The sequence below is a fragment of the Macrobrachium rosenbergii genome, chromosome 12 (assembly GCF_040412425.1).
Source record: "Macrobrachium rosenbergii isolate ZJJX-2024 chromosome 12, ASM4041242v1, whole genome shotgun sequence".
Taxonomy (NCBI): Eukaryota; Metazoa; Arthropoda; class Malacostraca; order Decapoda; family Palaemonidae; genus Macrobrachium; species Macrobrachium rosenbergii.
This window is the reverse complement of record NC_089752.1, coordinates 116,134,540-116,158,543: the sequence shown is the minus strand read 5'-3', so window position 1 is coordinate 116,158,543 and position 24,004 is coordinate 116,134,540. Positions and strand designations below refer to the sequence as shown.

Here is a 24,004-nt window from a genome sequence, read left to right as displayed (position 1 = left end):
AGAATCCTGACAGCGACGCTGTAATATAGAATACAGGATTTTGTTCTCGCCCGTTTACTACATACCGAAGCAGAGTTGAGCTCACAGTAAACCTGTCTCCATTTTCGCCGGCTGTTGAAACGTCTCTAGCAAAAATAAACAACATAAACTGACATAATATGTCAGTTTATTTATGTCTTCATTCCCGGCCAAAACTGACACAACTATTTACCTCCTAAAATACTAATGTGAACTTGCGTCTTTCGGCAGTGTATGGCACCATTTTGAGTTTTGTTGGATTTTTTTTTTTTATTCGTTTCTTTTGATTCGATAAGTTTTCCTATAGTTTTTTTTTTTTATAGTTTAAGCTACCATTTATCACACAGAACGGAATTATCGTTTTTTTGTGGAAACTTAATTTCAACAGTATTGATACAATTCACATACACACATATATATGTGTGTGTGTCAGCGTCTGCTAATCCATAAATTTAGGAACATCTTCCCTGGTGACAGTCGAAGTCACATCATCTCAACCTCCAAATATCTAAAAGAAAAAAAATCCTAATTATATTTATGCCCTATGTATTTAAAAAAAAAATATAATAACACTGTTGTTCTTACCTGAAAACTTAACATACAGTACTACCGTTAATATCCTTACCGCGGGCATCCTGCTCGGCCACCGCCGAAGGTTTACTTACCGTACCGGCCTCAGGCTACTCAGGCTACTCGCACAGCGTAATTCGCTTCGCTGACGAGTTATTTGACTTATAGGCAGCAGCGTCCCTCAGGTTGGCAGTATCGCCTCCAAAGCCTCGGGAGAGGGAACTTCGTAAACCGCACTTGTCATGTATAAATAGCTATATACACTATGTCATGGCTGACGTTTCCTGTTGGGCTTCAAGAAATGGCGGGAAACGGCAGCTCGTCGTCTCTCCCGGGGAACGAACAAAGAGGACATTGCCATCGAATGTTTTTTTTTGTTTTTTTAAAACCGAGTCTGTCGTTGAGCGCGGGAAGCGTTCACGAGTCTCCTTTAGGATTAATAAAATATAAATATACTAAATCGATGGTCTCATAAACGAAACGAAGTCGCCCCGCTTATACGCTGGCGACCTTGGGGGAGTGTTTAAGTCACTTAAGGGGCCTCCAAGCGTAAATTGCGAGGTGCTAATTCGCGCTTTATTGGGATTAATATATATATTTTTCTGACTCCTTTGTTCCGACGAAGCAGACGCTCTCCTTTCCTCTTCATTGTTTAAAGTGTTAGGACGAGACTTCTCCTTTTGTATCCTGTGACATTTGTATATAGATTCCCATCGAAAATTATCGTTGTAATCTTAACGCACAGACATCCGAAACATCCTGGAGTGAGTGGTTACAGCGTCAACAGAGCCAGTAGGCTATGATGAAGTCTATAGATGTTACTTCTTGTTATAGAATATGTTATAGATGATAGGAAATAAGAAAGTGCCTAATTGCAGTCCTTGAAACCTGTAACCAGCTGAAAAGTGCTCTGTGGTAGTAAAATGGACACCAGAAGCATTGGAAGACTCTAGACCTAAGACCTAGACCTACCTGGAAGGGAACCGTAAGCAGAATTTCACAGTCCCCCTTTGACTTCACGAGGCGTTGGAGGACATGATCATGATTGACTTAAAATGATTTAAGGTGTAGCATAGGTATTATTTTTGTTATTCAAAATGAACAAACATTAGTAGTTAGATTTAGCCAGCCTTGCGCTGGCACGGGCTCTTGCTCTACAGCAGCCCTTAACAACAAACGTTGTTCAGAAGCAATGAAATGGCATATGCGAAAAAGACAGGTAAAGAAATGCAATTAGGTACAAGCAAATCCCCAAACATGAATAAATATGCAAAGGTAAATATCAGAAATTTGTGATTATGCAAGGAAGAGTGGTTAAAATAAATAAATACTGGCATGTTTGGTAATATGATAAACTTTGAGATATCAATTAAATTTACTGGTAATCTTGCAGTTACCAGTGGTAGGTCGGGTTCCGTCACATTAACCAAACATCTGTGTGTTTATGCATATTTATACGTGATTATGCCTAATGACAAGTTCATCCCAATTAACGTAACAGACATAAACACCAACTTCATCAGATAGACTAAAGGATAATGTATGTCGCTTGAATGTAGTATCACAGCATAGGTAATACAACCAAGATCTTCTCATAGTTTTACATTAACGGATGTACTGAATGACCTTATGTGACCTTGAGTACCCTGGTGTCGCAACAGTTGTGGATATCAGTGCCGTAAATATGGGCCAAAATTAACAGAAAGGAAATCTTAATAAAATTTTTTTTAGAAAAAATTTATTCATACATTTATGATTCATATATACAGCATTTAACATGGAATTGTATGGAACTAACTATAAATTAGTTTTGAAGAGATCCAGCCTCCTCACTGAACTTTAAAATGGCAATTACCCCCTTCATCCAGGCACTCAGAGAGAAAACGGCTCCTAATGTCCCAAAGGTTGGATCTTCATGGTCAAGGGGACCAGATAGTCATCTCAGAATAGTTGGGGTTGCCCAGCCATAAAAGATCCGCGGTTCAAACATGTGTAGCCAGTCCTTAAACAACAACAAAAGCAGCCTCCTCTTGCCTTGGTATATTACCGTGGCGATTTCCAACATTTTGTGGTTATCACAGTTCTCAGCGTCAGGAAAAAGCAGCACTAAACCCTGTCTGATCTGGAGCTATCAATACATGTAAGTTTAGTGTTCACATATCCATAATTGTACTCACAGAGAGTAACATATTAAGTCCTCTAGCCTCTATCATAACATTCATAGAATTTTCTTGATTGTAATAAACACCCGTGGGAATTCTGGGATTTTTAAAATTCACTGTGCTACTTCTCTCCTAATTTAATCAATTCAAAATTCCTTTCTCTCTAAAAGAAAATGGCTGTGCCAAGTAAGGAAGGTCTATATGATGAGTAAAATAATGATTCCTCCCACACAGCAAAATAGTTAATGGAGTCTAGAAACCTCTGGAACCTCATCAAACTTCAAAAATCCAACAAAGTCTGGAAAGGCGGTTCCAGAGGGATCTTGTCAGCATCCACCAGGAGAATATCTTTATACTTACATGGTGGTGAGAGAGAGGACCTTCAACAAGTCCAAGACTCCAAATACTCGTCCTTGAAATCAGCCGAGAGAAGAAGAAGACCTGGAGAGTTTGTTGTCAAGTATCAATCAAAGGAATCTTGTCTTTGTCACACACGGCGTTACGAGTTCAGAGTGGGTTCCATTTCTACATATATAGTACTAATGAATAACTTTTTTTTTTTAAATTGAAGCCATGTATTCCCGTCCGTTATACAGTTTTATTCATGGAGAACTGAAGCTTCGCTCTGCCCTTGAAGGATGCCTTGTCTTCTGCCTTTTAGAGATAAAAAAAATAGACATTTATATTATATTGTTTTGATTTAAAAGCCTTGAATATAGAGGACACCATCCAGACTTTAACATATCTTTTGCTGAACATTTATTTTTGAAGCCACACTATTAGGGAAATGCAGTTGCTCTGCTGATTCATATTCTTTCGGGTCGGAAATGAAATCAAATGACTCCACACTATATGAAGTCTCTTAACTTTCTGCTCTTCGTTCTGCCGATAATTTGCATAAGGTTTATCATAATATTTCTTTGTAACTTAGTAAAGTGGCTCACTGGTGGTGCAATCACCACTGTCTGAGTTTCGGGAAACTCTTCATGACTAAACAAGAGCACTGGTGGTTTAATGGGGATCAATTTACTGTCCACTTTCCCACTTTCAGGCCAAAGAAGTAGAGTTTTTGGCGAAGAAAACGCAAGACTTACAGCAATCGGCAATGAAGCATCATTGCATCTTTACAGAATATGGGTGCAAATGCCCAGTTAAGCGAGAAGCAGGCAATAGTTCAATAGTTCTTAGGGTGTGGGCACTATCGATGTTAATCGAAGTTTTCCGTTGAAGTATAGCTTAAGGAACATGGGACAAGATGTCATTCGATGATTGTCAAGCAAAGGCTGTTTATCCTCAAAGAAATAGCCGTTATGCTATTATATTTTGTTAACAGTCTCATATTATTAGATCAGACACGAATCTAACGATGGAAAATTTGACAGGCCATCCAAGATGAGGGTGCTATGAGCCATTCAAAGACTGAGTAACTTCCTGTGAAATGGTTCTGAAGGGAGGGCTAAAATGTCTCAGAGAAAATCTGAGTAAACTCTATTTGCCTCTTGGCAACCTACATCAGTGTGTGGTTTAATTCTCATGCGTTGAACTCGGGTAATTATCATGGTCTGCCCTGCTACGTGAATCCTCAACCCGAGGTTGATTTGTACAAAATAGCACAGTTGGTTGGTCACAAATGATCTGCCTGGTATTTTCAGTACTTGACATGGGTGATTGTAATGTTATTTACTACAGTAATGTGAGATGGTCGTTTATAAGTTAAGTTTTTCATATTTAACGGCAGTTGTGGTGAAGAAAGGAAATGCTTCAATACACTACGAGGGAAGTGTATTGGGTATCAAGTTGTATAGTGTCCGTACTGATCGGCAAATTTTCATGGAGGAAGTGATACAAAATGCTTGCGATACTTAGCTCTATTTTTACGTTGGGACGTAATGAAAGTGCAGTCGAAGACTTGACAACCAATCGCTTAAAAAAGCAAAGTGGTGAGACCGTTCTTGAAAAGACTGAGACTAAAGGAAACCAAAGCATGAACGAACAGTGGAATGCAAACGTAAAAGTAACTTCTGGGGTTAATAATGACTGTCAGACAGTGTAAGAACCTGACAGAAATGCCATCTTGATAAAAGGAAAAATCGCCCATATGAAAGTCTGTGGAGAGTATTATAAACAACCATGTTATCTGGAGAGACGAGAGATCAATCACTACAAAATTCAAAGGAGTCAGTCATTGCTCACTCATTCCACTGGCTCTCGGGACCCACTGGAACCCGTTGCCGATCGCTGCAACGTCTCAACCCTGTCACGAATCTCTTCTTCAGTGTCTAGGACTCTCCAGGAGGTTGTATTTCCTTCTTTTCCTCTTGTGACTGATCACTATAGTCTTTTGGTCTCCTTCCTCCAGCCTCAGCCAGTTGTGGTATATTCTGTTCTCTTGCATTAAAAAACTGAACGGTGCTACTTTAGCTAATCTACGCGTCACCTCCGAGTTGCTAGTACTAAGCGTGGCGGATTATAGTCCCTCGAAGATCAAAGATATCGTTTATTAGTATAAAATTTGTCGACCACAGAATACTTTAATCCCCTAGTACTAAACACGGCGCCCCATTGAGCTTCCGCCATGTTTAGTACTAGCACCTCGGAGGTGACGCGTAGATAACAAGCCAAAGTGGCACCGACTGAATTGGTAACTTGAGGAAAGAAAGAGCTGCTTTTTAACTCTATGTATTGACACGCACCTTATCGCAAATATGAGAGACCAGTTGCGGTATTTCAGTAGACTTATTGCAGCTACGACAGCTAGCATGTCTGTACGCAGTACAGTTAAGTAAAAAAAGAAACATTAGAGTGATTGATTGTTGAACTACGATAGAGAATTTCCCGATATCGTGCGCCTTAATACTGGATATGTAAAGGGATTAAAGAAAGATAATCACGGTTCACAAAAAAAAAAGAATAAAACATGACCTTTGTTTTCATAACTCAACAAGTATGAGGACTTGTCACTTCAATAGATACCGCAAGATACAGTGAATGATTTAAAATTCCTGTGGCATATGAATATGATTCACGATAAGGGGATATATGAGTACTAATGTAGCATGATATCTACCATCCATTTTCTACATTTGACCACCCCAGGGGCTAGTACTAAACACGGCGAAACAGTGTAGGTGGGTCACTGTTTCACCGTGTTTAGTACTAGCTCCAGGGGGGATCAAATGGTTTTGTATATAGCTTGAGGAAGTAATTGCCATAGGCCTTAATTGGGTTGTTTGGTAAATAGCTCCTAATGTTTGATAGGTCGCGAATTGCTCGGTAGTTATACTATATAGTAGCACCGATGCAGGATGTAGGGTATACTAACCAAATAGATATAGTTTTCTCTTGTATGGCCAGCCACGGGAATCGCAGACGTTTCTGTGGGGGTTAGAGGAATAAATTAAAGGAACGGGAAAACTTTCCGCGATAACGATAAGAACTGTGCAAGTAATGCTCTCTAGTACATCACTGACAACTGCGACTTTTGGTCTGAACTGCAGTAGTGTTCTGATGAAGCTTCAGTCGCCCCAACCCATGAGCCATGCAAGACTGCGAAGAAAATTTCACAGGGTTTAAGCGCTATTTTCGATATAAGGCGCGTTTTTCCTCCTAACTCGTATGCACCTCGGCGTTCAGGGCTATTGCAAGGAAGCTTGATTGCTCACATTATAAATAGACGCGCATACGTGGCGATATATCATATTTCAGCGTCAGAGAGAACGATTTTGAAGATTTTTTTCTAGGCATATTTGCCCCGTAGCGGGTTAGTGTAGTCAGTGCACCTCACGGGGTGCACTGTAGGCATTACTAAAGGTTCTTGGCAGCGTCCCTTCGGCCCCCTAGCTGCAACCCCCTTTCATTTCTTTACTGTACCTCCATTCATATAAATTTTCTTTCATCTTGCTATCCACGTTCTCTTAACAATTATTTCATAGTGCAACTGCGAGGTTTTCCTCCTGTTACACCTTTCAAACCTACCTACTCTCAGTTTCCTTTCCAGTTCTGTGTGACCTCATAGGTCGCAGCGCTTGGCCTTTGGCCTAACCTCTAAATTCCATTCTAGGCGTATTTGATGCTTTTCGCCCCTTTTTCAATGGCAATAACAGGAGTCTACAGCATACTTAAGAACGTCGTGAACTGGGAAGTGGTAGTCAAGAATAGCATAGAACGGAAGCCGGGTTAAAACGACTAATTCACACAGTCGTTGTCAAATTTAACGCCGAGGTGCAAACTGCAGTCGTCATTAAAAACACTCCCCGGACCGAGATAAAGGCGTAAGGTTATCTGATACATTCGTTTACGGCCGCGAAAGGAGTTCGAGATGAAATATGCACATACTTGGACAAATGCAAGTCTTTTCTTGCTTGAAGACGTGTCTCTTGTGGCAGGCTATGCGTGGTATGCCTGAACCCTATTTGCATTAAAGTAGCATGCATGAATTCAAAGATTATGGATTCAGTCGGACCGTTTAACTCGCTCTGTGGGATTAGTAGATTACCGCGGCTCATTTCGTTATGAAGAAAATGTTGTCTGTCATTCTTCTGGACTTTGCACTCTCGGGAATGATGCCTTGTAACCGCTTCGGGTGTCAAAGGGTGTTAATAATTTACTGACAGACTGCTTAAAATTACAGTTTATTCTTTAAAAATACAGAATAAATTTTTGATATAATAGATTCCATAAATTATTTTTATGGAATGATTATTGAAACATTTACTCAAAACCACTTTTATCGTTCGCATTCATTGCAAACGCTCGGATGACTACAAAACTTAGAATCCTTATCTTCTTTTGCCTGTGGAGTCTTGATAGCGAATTATGTAAATATTTGCTAATTCTGTAGCAAATGCATAAATAAGAAGGCTTGGCGTTGTACATCAGGGATCTTTCGTGTCCTAAGAGAGCGAGAAAAAGTAAGATCAAAGATTAGCTACATATGCAGATGGGCCCGCGTAATCTAGTTTGACAGCTTTGCAAACACTTAATCGTTCAGTCACTCGATATTCCGTAGCGACCGAAAAGAGACAGCGAAAAAAAATACTCCTAAAGATACTGACGTATAATATGGGTGCTTTAGTTCTGAAGTGCCTTCCCCAGTTCGAATTTTCAGCGCTCACACTCAAGTACCGTTGGACAAGAGCCCTTTGCTACAAGGGCCTGACTTAACTTTGTGTTAAATTTCTCCTGTGGCAGTGCCAAAGTAATTTAGGTGTGGGGCCTTTCGCTCTATTGAAAGGGCAGTGGGAAAAGCGAAAGAAAAGCTGACAGAGCCGTTATAAAAAGCTCATTCTCGAACACCCGAGAAGGGGTTTTTTATAGAGAAAATTTTAAGGGGGATCACACACCAAGTTTTCTGAGTTTCACTAGACATCGTTTGCGAGAACAGCCACATTTCGTTACATCAATAAAACGATGCCATTATTTTAGCAGACAACCGCTGTATTTAAAGCTTAGGGAGCCTGGAAGGATTATAACCGAAAATTACAGCACATTCATGTTGGTAATGACTGAGCTACAAGGCATAAGATCGGCTTTGGTCTCAAGTCATTTTCCCTCAAGTCTAGAAAGAGGCGAAGCAATAACTTAGTTTAATGTCTGGTCACTCCCTCCCCGTGGGCATAAAAACAAGCCAGAGCACTAAGCTGCCAAGCAAGCTAATGGTCTCAGGAATCACGGCCTGCCTTACCACTGCCCATCACATACACCCCAATACCAAACAGCGCCGCTCAGTGTCTTGGTGATCAATGAACTGCCTGCTGATAACACACCACCAACAGTGTAGGCATCGCACGCACATTCTCCTCTTCCTCTCTCGTCTCATACACACTGGGGCTTGAAATGGCATCTCTGACGCTAGAAATCATAGCCTTTAGTGGGGCGGCATTATTGTTATTATGCCGTGTTCATGCCTCGCTTTACTCCCTCCTCCCCCTTCGCCCTTCAATGTGTGTGATGACGGAAGGGGGTCTCCTGTTCTCCCCCCTTCCTCAGCCACTAACCATTAAGTCATGGTTTATAAATATGTCCTGACCATCGACATTAGTTATTGTTTATAGCGGCCTGATATGTGGGTGTGTCGACCATCATTGCAATCCATTCATGTCATTATTGACAGACATAATGGCCCTCGACATGCATTTTGGAGAAGAACAAGCATGCACACCTTCAGCCATTGTTCATTGCCATGCCAAAAGTCGCTTCGGATCCGAGACTGGAATAGTTAGCGCGTCGAATGCAGCCTCTGTCGTATGCCCAATTCGACAGCGCATAAATGCAAATATTTCTTCAAAAACACGCCATGCCATTATAGTAACTACAAAACAAGATTTGTTACTTTTCTTTCCCGTGAGAGAACGCAGTGCCACCAAGGACACCTTTCCGCTCAGATGAAAACCCACAAATTTTGAGCCCCTGTCGAATTAGGGGCTTTGTTTTCGAGTTCTGCCCACGTGTAATTAAATATCCTGCTTTGCTGAGTATGTCAAAGGTGACATAGCATACCACTAGTGGCCAAGAGTGTGGTCCTCTTGAATAAACTGGCTGCTGTCATCTCTACGTAGTCGGGGAGATCGAAGCGCCGAGGCAGTCTAGCGATGTGGACGTAAGATCGAAAGTTCTATGTCATGTCAGGGGATGAAGGACCGTAAGAACTTGCCAGCGGGGAGTTCTCGGCAAGAAGACCGCTCAGTACACAAGTGTGATGATGGCGGCCGGACGCTCTTCGCGTCTTGCTCCTCTACCAAGATAACTTATCAAGTCTCCCAGGTGCGATAAGTGATAACCTGGCAGCCGGGGCGAACGTCGAAGTGGAATTATCGAAGCCCAGTTCTTGTAGAAGTGAAAGTGTGGCGGGATGGCATAGGTGAAGGTGTTGTGTTGGCGGCGTTCCCAACTACCAAGGCGAGAGAGAGAGAGAGAGAGAGAGAAACTGAGACCACGAGTCCTCTCTCTCCCTCTCTCTCTCTCTCTCTCTCTCTCTCTCTCTCTCTCTCTCTCTCTCTCTCACTCACATACATACACACACAGTTGGGGCGGTCACGGCTACGCCAAAATGTCCCTCGCCGTTCCTTTTCGTACCCCTGGTTTTGAGTTGACCCCTGTGATTACCCCTTGGGAGCGTGTCTCGGAACGCAGACGAAGTCACGGACGCTCTTCCGGAAGGAGGAGAGGCGGCCCTCTGGTCCATCGGCTGTGGAAATCCGCGCTTATATTGTAGCAGGTGGTGGTGGCGGTGGTGGTGCTGGATTCCATATCTTCAACTCGGAGGGCGGGCAGAGGCGCTGGGATATTGTTTGGGAGCCTGTGGGCGGGAATTTGGTGGCTCAGGGCATACCTTGCTTGCCAAGGATGTAATTGACCTTTCCATCACAGCTACCCCAGTTACTTTATGGACGACGACGGCTGACCAGATCCCGGAGGGCATTGTTGTTCTTCTTCCGGAGGGACGAGGCTTGGTCTTCTGACCATCCGTAATATATTAATTGGTGGCCAAGGTACTGACGATGTCTTGGGTTACTCGGTAGATTGTAACGCGAGACGCGCTTGAATTTCAAGCCGCTGTAATTACACACTACTGTAATGCGAGGCTTTGCGCTTACATACCCTTGGCACGGGGTATCATGTTGGTTGATTGATTCATTGGTGACAAGATTAGATGGTTATTGCCGAAGACTTAACTGGAACTTGTAATACGTCATGATAACTCAGTGTTGTGGTACTGGACACCAGTGAAGTTGTTAGATGTGTTTTTATGTGGTGCTGACATACGATGTATGATTTGAATATGTTTTCAATGCCCATGTAACGAGATTCACATGATTAGAGCATTAATTGTTAATATTAGCATGTATTTATCCCCTTCAGGGTGGGTGGTGAGAATTAAGAAAGCTTTTCGTTTCATAATACCTTTGGATGTAATAGAAAAAATTTTCACCTTAATCTGTAGGTTAGTTGAAGCCTATTCCAGGCTGCTGTTCAGGTTAGCCTTGTAGTGGCTACACTAGCCTATACCTACAGTTGTCAGTTAAAGCCTAGCTGTCATTAACACTAGAATGCATATTCCATTGAACAGAAGGGAGAGAGACTGCCATTCATTAACAAGCAAAGGATTGCACCCTGAGTAGGATTTGGTCTTCTGCTGTTGTCATAGGGCGCTATTACTGCACTAAGTATATTTTTTGTAGATTTTTATATTTTATTATTGCATAGACTCCCATTTTAATAAACTGGCAGTTCACTTAAATGTTATTATTCGATTTAGATGGTTTAACATAGGAAAAGTCAGTTTCAAAAAAATTCTCCAAATCTCCCGTGGTGGTCATGACAGTACCATGATTGTTATTATTTACTTCTATGATTGTTAGTACATTTTTTGCTGTGGTTACACTACTTTATTATTACGCAGTTGTTATTGGTATTCATACCATCGTCAGGTAGTGTATGCCAACCTTGATTAATTTAGGTATCAGGTGCTGTAGGCTTGATCCAGTTTGGGCCACTGTAGAGCAGGCACTATGTTGCCACTTATAGATACTTAATAGCATCCTTCTAAAACCATGTTGCAATTCTGGTTTTTTAAATATGTTTTGAATGATTTACATGTAAAGCCAGTTTGTGCGTATATTGCATATTTTGCCAAAAAAAAAAAAAGATTCTGATACATCAAGACCTGTTTTTGCGAAGGTGTCAGAAATATGATGTGAGTTTCAACATCGTTTCCTCACACTGTTTTTGTTTTGATCCACATTTAACGTCATCTAGGTTACTTAGCAGCCCACAGCCTTGAAGCTAAGAAATAATAGTACCTGTACATGCTTTGTGATTTGGGTGAGAGCTGTTTGGTAGTGTTCAGTATGTACAATATGAAGATTGTCAGCGAGAACTGGCAGTCATCGCATTAACGTTAACCAGCTAGCAGGTGTTTCTTGTGAACATGTGTAGCTATGTTCTCACGGCTGGTACATTTAGAGTGCTTTGGCAAGTTATATGTGTTGAATTTTACCCACATGCTGTCCTGTACATGATGTTTATTTTGACGAGCAGGTGTTCGCATTGTAACAAGTGTACATATGTATATGAGACTCAAGGTTTTCAGTATCTGGGCAACAGGCATTTTAGGATGTGACAGTTCTGTTGTTAGGATTACTGTATGTCATGTGAGTTTTAGAGGTTAAGTAGGAAAGTAGCAAAATTTTGATTATTGTGTATAGTAATTCTGTATTTGACATTTTGGAATTTTACTAACGATAGAATTCCTTCCAGGTTATAAAAGGCAGCTATAACTCAATGTAACCATGTCAGCAGAAACCAAGACCTCCCCAGAAGATGAATCCACGTCTATCTCCCAGGATCCTGTCGAGGAAGATGAGAATCTCAGTGACATTGACTCGCATGCGGGCAGTGAGCGTGATGCCATGTCTGAAGCCGGCTCAGAAACCCCCTCCATCTCCGACAAATCCAGCGCTCGCAACAGCCGCTCGACCTCGAACACCCCGACGAACACCAGATCGACCCGCAGTAGAGACAACCCAGAGTTTGTAGCCAAACAAAAATCCTTCATGGCCAAGATTCAAGCTGCAACGTCGGGGGTGGATAGCCCCATGGCTAGACCAGACACACCTGGAAAAAGGAAGAGAGATAGCAGTGCCTCATCAACACAGAGTTCCTCCAAGAAAAGAAAGTCGGGAAAAGTAGACAACAATGGTCAGGTAAGGGGTTTGCACGTGGCTGTGTGTCTGCGCCCGTACTGGTTTTCTCGGGTTTTGTACAATTGTTAACGTGTGTTACCAGTTAATTGGAGAGATCTTGGTTATGAGAGAAAGCATGCTAGTATATGCCATATGCTTTGGTTTGAGATTGCGAAGGCGTGGTATAATCATTACTAATTAAGATTTGTAACCATGAAAGTGAGGTTTCAATGTTTTTTTCATTGTTACTGTATCATCAGTGTTTTTTTGGAATGGGTTCTTTCTCCCATAGTTAAGAGATATGCTCATTTTCCAAATTACAGTATATCTCAACTGTTTTTATATATGTATATATATTGTCATTTTATTAGATCTTGTACTGTATAATTTTCATTTTTGTGTTTTACAAAAGACTTTCCAGTGTCTTGTAAGCTCCCCAAGATTAAGCTAATGACATTAAATAGTCTATTGCACCTTAATTTTACTGCCTACCCTTAGGCCTTCAAATTAGAGAAAGTGATGGTTATAAGTGATAAGTAAATTTGATCATTCATCACTAAGATGAGATATATTTTGGTCAGTCACATTTTTCAAAGATGCGTGCCAAAGGGCACGATAAGAATATAAGGTGGATCAGCGATGGGTTCTTTGTTTATGTAGGTTTTAATTTGTTACTAACCACTTTTATCAGTATCCCATGACAAAGAATTTTGACCCTCATTCACTTATATTGGACAGATGAATTATAGATCTTAGGTTATGATGGATTATTATAGAGGTCAAAATTATGTTGGGCTAGTTCAGCAATGTAAGTCATTCATTCAAGTAATCTGGTGTGATAAATTATACAGTTGTGGTTTATAAATAAACTAAGATTCAAATATCAGATTCTGTATTGTAGAAACAGTATACATGTAGATCCACGACAAAACATTTCACTGGACCCTTTTCAGACTTGAAAATTGGTAATACTGAATTTTATTTTTTCAGGACTATCAAAACGACAACTACTGTTGGGAATGCCATCGTGAAGGTGTATTTATATGTTGTGAAATGTGTCCCAGAGTATTCCACCTGAAATGCGCTGGGATGGAAAAGGAGCCGGAAGAAGACTGGGCTTGCAGTGAATGCCATGCTGTTATGCAGGCAGAGAACATTGAAAACAGGTGAGCTGCTTTTGCATTCAGTTTTGTGATTTAACTGCTACAGGGACTTCAGCTTGTAGATGTTGCCCTGCAATGGTGAAGTGTTAATACTGATAGATGTTGTAGACGGTATTGTTATTGGGTTGCGTTGGTTTCTTTATGCACTAACCTGTGAATGGGGATTTGTATTCTTGGGACTCATTAGAAATATGTTCACTGATGTTATGAGAGACCTTTGAGCTTAGGGGGGAGAGGTTTTACCCAGAGAAATTATAACAAGACACATTTCATGCGTATTTTGACCAGCCAGAATTGAAGATGTGTTTCTGTTTTTAGGATAAAAGAGTTATTCTCTGTCCTGAATTTAAAACACGTGGTATTTTGAATTTTCAAATCAGATGCAAAGCAAAATTATACCAATTCATCCAGCTGTTGAGTTTTTTTTTTTTATAAAATTCACACTAGAAATTCAATGATTTTGTTGGGAAATGTTAGAATATACATCATTAAACCAAATTCTTGGCTGGCTTGCGGCTTTTATTCAACTCTTTCTTTTCCAGATCCCGAGCTATGCAACTCATATCAGTAGAGCAGCTTTGCACACTTCTGAAGTTTGCCCTAAATCGATTGAAGACAATGCCTGGGGTAAGTTTATTGTTAAGCTTTCTGGAGATTTTGTAGTGTACACGTTCTGGCGTTTAACTTCGTTCTTTGATACAGCACAGTTTGACTTATAGTAGTTATTCCTTATAATGTAGTATGATGAGATTATATATCAGAGGACATGAACAAATTTCATCTATTTAATTTTTAAAGGTTACACTTTATATTTAGTAAAATTTGTAACGTTCATTGATAGGTTCCCTGTTTTGGCATTATGCTGTTAAATTGTCCAATCAGTTAAGTTTGTAGGGAGTTTAAAAAAGAAAGGTAAAAACATTTGGAAAAGGTAGGGTTGATGGAAATGAGAAATGTGATGTAGCGAGCTTGGCTCCTTCTGTGTTTGATGACCAGATAATACAGTAGAATGGAGTATTGAGGAAAGGAAGGAGGTTCGAAGAAAGATTGAATGAAGTCACAAACCTTTGTCAGTATTACACTTGGTTAATGGTGGAGTTATTTAAGTGTGCATATACTGTATGCGACTAAGTAACTGGAGACCTCATAAGAATGTGATTTAACCTGATCAGCCAGTCACATTGTTTTCTAAAGTTCAGCATTACTGCGTAATTGTGACCGGCAGTAAGTGATTAGATTCAAGGAGAGAAGGGTCTAACTCTTAGGGAGAGGGGATGTTTTGCAGCCTCCAGACAGTCCTCATTCATTATTATTATCCATCATTAATGGTTTTCACCAGACCACTGTTGTTTGTTTAGACTTGTAGGGCTGAGTATGTATATAAATGAGAATTGACCTTCAGAGCATGACAGAAAGGCGGAACAGCAAGGTGAGGAAAGACCTGAACGGTTGCTGTAAAGAATATACGGTATAGTATTCCTTAAAATTTGCTGCTCAAGACAGGCCAAAAATGCCAAGTAAAAAAGCATTCTTACTGCAAACTTCTGCCTAGGTTGAGCAATCTGATAATCCTTCCCATCCTCCCTCCCTGGGTCTTTCCCCAAAACCAGTCATATGTAGCCAGTCTTGAGGTCCACCATGATTTTTGTAATCTTGCTAACACATAAGCAAGTAAATAAAAAAGTATGGTCTTTTTGTCAGAGGTAATAATTCTTGGAATTTTTTCCTGCCCTTATTATGACAAGAGTAGACCCTTCCAAGGTAATGTACAGTTAAGAAAGATTGCAGACTGTTGTGGGCATTTTCATGAAATGGATAGCCCTTGAAAATCAGCAGATATGCTGACTGGAGAGTACAAGATGAGAATGAGTATCAGAAATAGCTGGTTAAATAGCTAAGAAATAGGAACTGGCCTTTGAAATTCAGTAGTCTTGCTTGTTTTGATGTTTCAGTTTTGAATGAAAAGTCCTTCTATATCTCTGGAATTGTCGTGTTCCATGTCCTTCACTTCTTGATGGTCTGATGCTGTCATTTTCATATCTGCAATTTCATACCTGTATGGAAACTTACCTCTTGTCTTGAAAAATCATGAGCATGTAAGGTTCCACATTTGTTGTTTGAAGGAAGAGCCAATGTAATGTAATTTGGGATTTTGAAAAAGCATTTAACAAAGTATCAAGTAAAGGAATTATGTAGGCAGTACAAAAGTACAGGATATCAGAAGCACCCATTGAAGTAATCTGTTATTTTATCATAGCGAAATATGTAGAGTGAAGATGCTGGCAGGTTTATCAGAGAATTTGAGTTCAAGGTTGGTGGCCAAGGATCAGAGCCAGGTCCTTCGTTGTTTATGGCAGTAATGGAATAAACTACACCATGGTGCAGAATCAGAGCAGATGTCCAGTTGGAAAAGTGGATATGTGGATACTGTGGGAAACTGTATTGTTGAATTCAATAGTACTCATTAAATGTTATGTATAATGTCACAGAATTGAGTATTGGATTTTTTATTATTATTTTCTAATTGCATAAGAGCAAGCAGCAAATAGAGAACCATCATGTTGTGGTTGAAGGGAAGCCTTATAGGTAGACCACATTTATAACCTTGGTGATATAGTATACTAGATTAATCTGGTACTGAGAGGCCTCTTTTGTTATGAGGGAAGAGAAAATATGGAAGATGTATTTTACGTTGTTGTGATTGTGTAAAGTGTGATCTGTATAAATGGAAAATGGGTGCTGTATTTGGAAAGAAATATGAGAAAGGTGCTGAGAAATGTGCTGTAGATCTTAAGGGAGAGGAGTAGTCAGTAATAGTAGATAAGAAAGTAGCAGAATGGCGAAGACTATCATGGTCCAGAAAATCACTGTAAAAGGTCACAAATGAAGACGGCCAGGTGGTGTTCAGGCAATAAAGTGCAAGAAACTGATGAACTCATTTTGCAAGTGATCCATGAAGTGAGAACCTGAAGTAAGAGACGTTGTTGGTAGTGATGTGGAAAAGAAGTGTGAAGTCTAATGATGTATCATTATGAATACCATAAATATGTTTTATGTATGGAACACCTTTAATTTATGGTGCTTCACTGTATTTGGTTGCAATGGTCAGATCTTAAATAATCCAGGTTATATAATGTATGACGCCTTATCTTTGTTTAAAAGTTAATGCTTGATGGAATGTTAGCTTTTTTTTTTTATCAAGATGAATGAAGTTGCTATTCATTTTTATCATTGCCTAATTTGCTGCATCTCGATATGTTAATTTATTAATCTTACTGTTTCATAACAACAATATATTTTTTATTCAACAGATGGAACCATTCACAAAACCTGTAGATACTACAGAATTTCCTACCTATGAAGATGTGGTGGTCCATCCAGTTGACTTCACCTCCCTTGAGCGTAACATAAAGAGAAAATTTTATGGTTCTACAGAGGCATTTTCTTCAGATGCCAGATGGATTGTACATAATTCTGTGATATTTAATGGAGGTGAGTTATCAGTTGGTTGTCAAGGACTTGGGTGTTCTCATCTATCTTCCCCAAGGAAACATCTGCCTTTGTAACCATCACTGCTCATGTTTTGTTTTTATAACTTCTTGGCATTCATAGTGTTGTCTTGTAAACTAAGGCATTAGATTTGGAAACGATGCAAACGTGAAAAGTAACATTGTTAATCTTTCCAGCAAACTCCAAAGTGACTTCAATGGCAAGGTCATTGGTCAAGATTCTGAAGCAGGATATGAGTGAAATAGAGACCTGCCCAGACTGTTACATGAATGCTCATCAAAAACCAAATAGTTGGTTTACAGAAGCTTGTGTAAGTATTGAAATGTGTTTTGAAAAAAATTGTAAAGTTCTTTTGCTTTTCAAGACTTTAAGAAATTCTGTCTGACGTGTCATAGAATTTACATCTGTTACTTATGGTATTGCGCAGGATCTATCCACATGGGGTAGTGCTGTCAGTGTGCCTCATGCGGTGCACTGTAGGCATTACTTTAGGTTCTTTGCAGTGATCCTTTGGCCCCTAGCTGCAACCCCCTTACTTTTCTTTTGCTGTACCTCCACTCATATTCTCTCTCCTCCATTCCTGACAATTTATTCATAGTGCAGCTGCAAGGTTTTCCTCCTGTTACACCTTTACAGCCTTTTTACCGTCAATTTCCTCTTCAGCGCTGAATGACCTCATAGGTCCCAGAGCTTGGCTTTTGGCCTAAGCCCTATATATTCTATGCACAGGATTTATGATTGTGAATAGACTTTTTGTCAAAGGAAGAGAAAGGTTTTTTGAAAATGATAAAATTATTGTCTGGTAGACTTTTATACACATGATGAGGCTAGGTTACGGTAATCCTTTCATTATTGTGAAGTCCTGCAAATCATGAAGAACAAAGGTGGTAGTGAGGGTTAACATGTCACCTCCCTCACGATTGTTTTGTTTTCTTTTCGGCTTTATTAGTTAGAGTTCAGCCACAGAAAAATTCCAAAATATAAAACTCTAAGTAAATAGGAAAGAGTTGTAAGGTATCTCAAAACTAATTTCCGTTTCTACATTTTGTCTTTCTTGCTTACTTTTTACACGGTTAAACATTTGAAAATGCTACTCCTCGTGATTTCTCAGTTTCCTTTGTAGTTGTACTGTTTCTGGTGTCAGATCTCAGACTTGACCGTTGAAATTTTGTTAAATTGCAATTTTATTTGCCCAGTCATTAGTATTAAAACTTGTAATTAATGGATAAGGTAAGATTGTATGATGGTAACCAAGTTCTAAGAATGAAAAATTGTTGACAGTATACTGTGTATTGAGACATAGTTATAAAAGAATAATTTTTTAGACCAAGTTAAGCCATGAATTCACAGTAAGAAGAACATGCCCAAAAATACTAATTGTTAAATCTACCATATCTCAGCATCTAGAGTATTCAAAATGCATGCGAGTACAAAAAATATTCATGTGACTCAGTTGTTTTATGGAAATAATTTTTGAGTAATAACTTTATGTATACACAGTAATAAGTATGGATACATAAAATCCAGTATCTTATTCATGAAAAGAAAAGAAGTACATTTAAACTAGAAACAGAAAAAGAAGCCCAAGTCCACAATATTAGTTTTGTTCTTATTGAGAGATGTGTAAACATAGTCAACAGATATAATAATGATCGTAGTCAGTTGTTACTTAAGATGTACATTGTCTCTCTATTACAGTTGTAGCTCAGTTGACATGACACAAATGACCTTTCACCATACATTACAAAGATTCACTTACATTAAACTTTGTTCACTACTAAAGTGGTTGATGGCATGTGACAGTCTGCACCACAGAGGTAATTTGCCCCCTTCAGCCTCGCAGAATGTTTATCGCATTTACAGTGTTTATTGAGGTGCACTTTGGTTATTTGGGACTTTGCAGTTAAAAGTATATTGTGCTGCTTAGGCAAAGGAAAAAAATCTGTCTCCAATAGATGAAGGTTACCAGGTTTGGTCTTGGTTACCTGGACTTATAATCATGCTGTCTGTTCACTTGTAGAGCACAGACTTCATGCCTCTTTTCCTAGTTTCTCACTGGGAGAATACTTGCCGAGAATGTTTGACTTTTTAAAATGATCTCAAATGCATGATGATTTAATGAATAAAGGGCTTATACCCTGTCATCAGGAGTGGTTTAGGGATAATGATATCTCCAATCATGTAAATTTCATTAACCAGGCCAGGGTCCTTGCTTGGCAAGAGAATGTGATAAACCTTTATTGAATAGAGTTAACATACATGATGTTCTCTGCTTCTCTGGCTAGCTGGGCCATTACCAGTTGAGATGGTGTATATTTCCAGCTCCCTTGTAGTCAACAAAGTATAAAGTTTGGCACAGGAGCTCCACCAGTATGGAAACCTTTTTGTGAATGTCTCTTGTACTCCTAAAGAAGTCCAACAAAGCATTCTTATCTTGGTCACAATGGTGCAACCAAAGGTTTTGTGTAGCTTCTCGGAGTTCCATACTTAACCAGTAATACCTGGCATGTCTTTCGAAGACAGTGTCCAAGAATGTGTGGCTTGGGTAATAGCACCATTACCTTTCAGGATACAGGGATCACAGAGAGCTTAGTGATATGGTGGGGTTACTTGAGAGTCCATTCACCAGCTCCCAGAAGTCTTCCTGAATTTATGACATCTGGAAGCAGTAATCGTTTCAAGAGCCTTAATTGATTACTCTGCTGAGGCCATTCTTGATCTTGTCAGTCATCTTTAATCTCATGGGCACAACTTCTCAAAATTTGACCACTAAGTGACATTTTTTCTCTGAAGAGAAAAGTTTGAGGTTTTGTCTGACCTGCCTTTAACAGTTGCCGTCCAGAAGCTTGGTTGCTAAAGAGACACCCAAGATTGTGTGCAAGGATGGAGTCTCACCATAGCTATCAGGATTGAGATCTCAGAAAAGTTCCATATGGCTAAGATAGTTGAAACTCCTGGAAAGTACTGGGAGGAGAATAATATCCAGCTCTTGACTTCATGTAGACAAAATAGGGTCCCTACTGCATGTACATCCATAGCAAAACTAGCATCCTTGTGACTCAGTGCAAGACAGACTTGCCTCATTGACTTGAACACTCCAACTCTGGTTTAAGACCAGTGGAAGAAGGGCTGTTCGGGTAATGATGTCATTGATTTCATCCTCTTTCAAGGTCTATCATGTTGGTAGAGTTGGGTCCATTTTAGCATTGAATAAGGCTATTTATAGTGAATGAGTTAGTAGAAAAATGTCTTACTGTAAAAGCATTGTACTGTACTTTCTCGAAAGCAAAAGCCTGATAGTTGTATAGGCTTCAAAAGTCATATTTAAAATATGTGTAGGTGTAGAAGTTTGAGTTCATGACAATACACAATATCAAAAATAAGAAATTTGAAGGATTTTATGTTGTATTTTATAGCAAAAAGGATACAAAATAGTGCCACACTGTTCATACCACTAATATTTTATAGTGAAAAGATGTGGAATAGTTCCATATCCTTCAAACTGCATAAGTTGATTTTTATAAAGTAGTTTAACCACCATGCTAATGGTTTGGGAATACAGATTTCAAAGGTTGCTACACTAACTCTGGGACTTGTGGGTTTAGGAAAGGCATGTGAATTTTATAAAAAAAAAAAAATTATATCTTGGTTGAACAACTGATAGGGAATTTTGGATGTACATTATTTCGTTATCAAGTAAACTGGTACTGCATATTTCCTTTCTTATATGGACTGGTGGCCGCAACGTACATAGATTTAAAGAATATACAGATAATCATTTTGTGGTGAATGCAGCCAGACTAAAATTATTAGCCTAGCTTATCATGGGCTAGTAATGAAATCCCATGAAGGATCATAGCAATTGTTTATACTTGTAATTTGATCTACATTTTCAGAAATGAAGGTGGTCTTATGTTGATGCTAAACATTAAAAAAAAAAAAATAGATCAAACAAGCATGAGGTATTTTATTTTTTCCTTTCAGGCTACAAGACATTCTTCATATCATAACTTTTCTTTTACGCCACATTACCTGAATTCCAAAGGTTTTCAGGTTTATTTTTAAATTGTTTCCTGTATTTCTCCTCACTTATCATTCTAACTTGTTCTAAATCAACAAATGCATATTATGAGTTCTAAATCAACAAATGCATATTATGAATGATAATGCAAAAATAATTATTATTCTGCATCCCTTGCAGAGATCGGCTCATCCACTGATATGGGCTAGATTGAAAGGCTTCCCCTTCTGGCCAGCTAAGGCTGTCAAGTGGAAGGACGGCAATGTGGACGTCAGATTTTTTGGGAGACATGACAGGTAAGAGTGTAAATTTTCTAGTGCCCACATGTGATTTTGTTACTTGAGCCATTCAGATTGTTAATACAGTCATACCTCACCTTAAGTTGTTTGCAACTATATGACAGTTTTTCAAAAGTAATTGGAAAAATAAAATTCACCTTGTGTTAGTTTACTCAAGCTTACGTCATTTAGCATCGTTGCTGGTTGATTTTAGGGTGCTTAGGATTGTTTTTGGTGAATGGTTTTGGTAATTCTTTACAGTAGTGTGAAGGGGGTTGTATATTTTACTAAAAAGATTGCAAAATGGTTGAATTATTGAAAGGTTTTTTGTGTTTGCGTGTGACTAAAGTATGATTGATATAATGGGGTCTTAATAGGGATCTAGTTTGTTTTTTAAGGTGGCTAATTCAAGTTAAGTCAGCTTTTTACTCAAGTTGCATGTTTTGGAACCAGTTAATGATTTTGTATTGTGCAAGGTATGCCTGTATTTAGTAGGTTTCCTTGTATAATGAGCCTTAAAAAGGTGGAGTCCTAATTCCTTAACATATTGCATTAAACACTAATGGAAACTGGGGAATGTTTTTGTTTTCCTTGCTTTGCTACAAAGAATTGTGATTTATTTAGTCAAGTAATCCTATTATATGACTCATAAACAGTCCTGTGCAGTAGACATAATCAAGCCAAGCCTGTGAGAAAGATCTGCCTTCTGTCACACATTTAGATTTCTCTTAAGCACCATTCCTCAATGTTCAGAAGAGATTCATTCAGCAGCAGGGCAGTTCACCTTGCAAGATTTCCTGCCGCTAAGATTCTGTTTTTTCAACTTGAATCTTTTAGAAGCTTACAGGCAAAATTATTTTATGTAATGTAAAAATATTTCCATAAGTATGTTAATTCTGAATACATTTTCTTCACCTTTACATCAAAATCTCCTTGTGAAGGACAATCAGATGTTTAGTTATCATTTCACTGATTAATGCTTTTGGTCGAGCTCACTGCTTGTCAGAATAGATTACTGGAGAACATGTAAATAAACTATATTCATAAATAGCTCTTATTAGCTAAATGGGCACTATTGTGAAATGTCAGTTAATGCTTTTAGGCCTGCAAGCATAACAAGCGTAATAGGCCTGTGAAACTAAGTTCTAATAAATTTATTCAGCTTCAAGATCTGAAAAATATACTAAACTTTGAGTGATAACAAAGATACCTAGGCATATTTGTGCACTCAAATTCACTTTCTGCATTAGAGATATTAAAATCATTTTTATACTGTAAGACTAGAATTATTAACAGGTAATTTTTCAGTTTTATTTACATTATTTTATCCTATGCTCCATATTTTCTGTCCTCAGAACCTAGCAGTAATTTGTTGTGAGAAGAAATATAAAGTAATTTAGCAAATATTTTTGTCAGTTCATATTAAGGTGATAAAAATGCATAGTATCTTGGGAAAAATGCAAATTACTTAGAATTCTGTATATTTTATCCTCGCCAAAATTGAAATAACAATCACCCAAGCAAGCAATTAGCCAGCCAGTGGCAAAGGTGCAGGAATGAGGAATGAATGAATGACTTGGAGTGTTGTTTGTGATTTTGGAGTTAAACAGTTTTGCCATTGTAGCTTTTAATCGATATATTCAATTTTTTTTAAATTTTAGAAGGAAAAAAATTGTGGAAAAGGAAAGTTTTCAATCACATATACCAAAAGTTGGAAGTCTTTTAGTGTTACTAATCATTAGTGATAATGATCGGTTTTCCAGTTACGATAGTGAGGTATAGAAATGTACTGTAATGTGTCACAAAGTTATTGCAGCTAATTTCACAATAAATAGAGTGGTAACACATTAATAATTTTAAGTATTGCTTTGAAACTTGTGAATGATCTAGCAAATAATTGCAAAGATTGTGAAGTGATGTTTATTATTGTTTTTTATCCGCCTTTACTACAATTAAGGTGTACAGTACACACTGCTGTAATTTAGTTGTGCAAATGTTAACGTAAAGTACTGTACATTGGAAATAGTTCTTTTCAGCTGAGATTTCATGTGGGTGTTTGTTTTTTTCTATAGCCAATATCTGAATACTTAATGTTATGCAGTGTTGCTTGCCATATTATCAGTAGCAGTGAAGCAGAGACTTCAAAATGGATAAAATGAGTAAAATTGATGAAACTGTTTTTGTCTGACTGCCCTAATAGTATACATTATAAAGGGAGTTATGGTACCTTGCTTTCTAGTACAGTTTTGGTTAAAGTATCTTTCATTTTTATAATAATTATTGTTGCTACTAGTAGCAAGTTTAATTGGTAATCTAACCCTATCGAGTGCTTGCGATGTAACAAAGAGACTGTAGATGATTTAAAAACAGCATGACACTGGTTTACGGGAAATGTTTTATGTTATTTCATTTGGGTGGTGTCAGTGAATATTAAAGGAGGGAAATTCCATTTACAGGTCATGGGTTCCCATCAAGGAGTGCTTCCTCTTCTCTGAGCAAATGCCAACACCTCTGAAGAACCGTAACAAAACTTTGGAATCCTGTCTGCAAGAGGTATAACGTTTTTTCACTGTTTGATAAAAGTAGTTACAAAATTGTG

At 38.7% G+C, this 24,004-nt stretch overlaps 1 protein-coding gene across 12 annotated transcripts in view; it reads left to right on the top strand.

Moving 5' to 3' along the window:
- The first annotated feature begins 4,935 nt into the window (after nucleotides 1-4,935).
- The window catches only part of Zmynd8 (Zinc finger MYND-type containing 8), a 59,212-nt gene continuing 40,143 nt past the window's right edge, over nucleotides 4,936-24,004 (top strand). For 5 of the 12 annotated variants that reach the window (XM_067112911.1, XM_067112912.1, XM_067112906.1 and 2 more), the window contains exons 1-8: nucleotides 9,383-9,512; nucleotides 12,009-12,454; nucleotides 13,424-13,599; nucleotides 14,139-14,223; nucleotides 16,908-17,088; nucleotides 17,283-17,416; nucleotides 21,308-21,423; nucleotides 23,862-23,958. In XM_067112911.1, the coding sequence (XP_066969012.1) occupies nucleotides 12,041-12,454; nucleotides 13,424-13,599; nucleotides 14,139-14,223; nucleotides 16,908-17,088; nucleotides 17,283-17,416; nucleotides 21,308-21,423; nucleotides 23,862-23,958 (1,203 nt within the window). In that variant the 5' untranslated portion in view covers nucleotides 9,383-9,512; nucleotides 12,009-12,040. Of the gene's footprint in view, nucleotides 5,047-9,382; nucleotides 10,241-12,008; nucleotides 12,455-13,423; nucleotides 13,600-14,138; nucleotides 14,224-16,907; nucleotides 17,089-17,282; nucleotides 17,417-21,307; nucleotides 21,424-23,861; nucleotides 23,959-24,004 lie in introns of those variants that run through there. The other 7 variants (XM_067112904.1, XM_067112907.1, XM_067112909.1 and 4 more) reach the window with 7 other exon arrangements.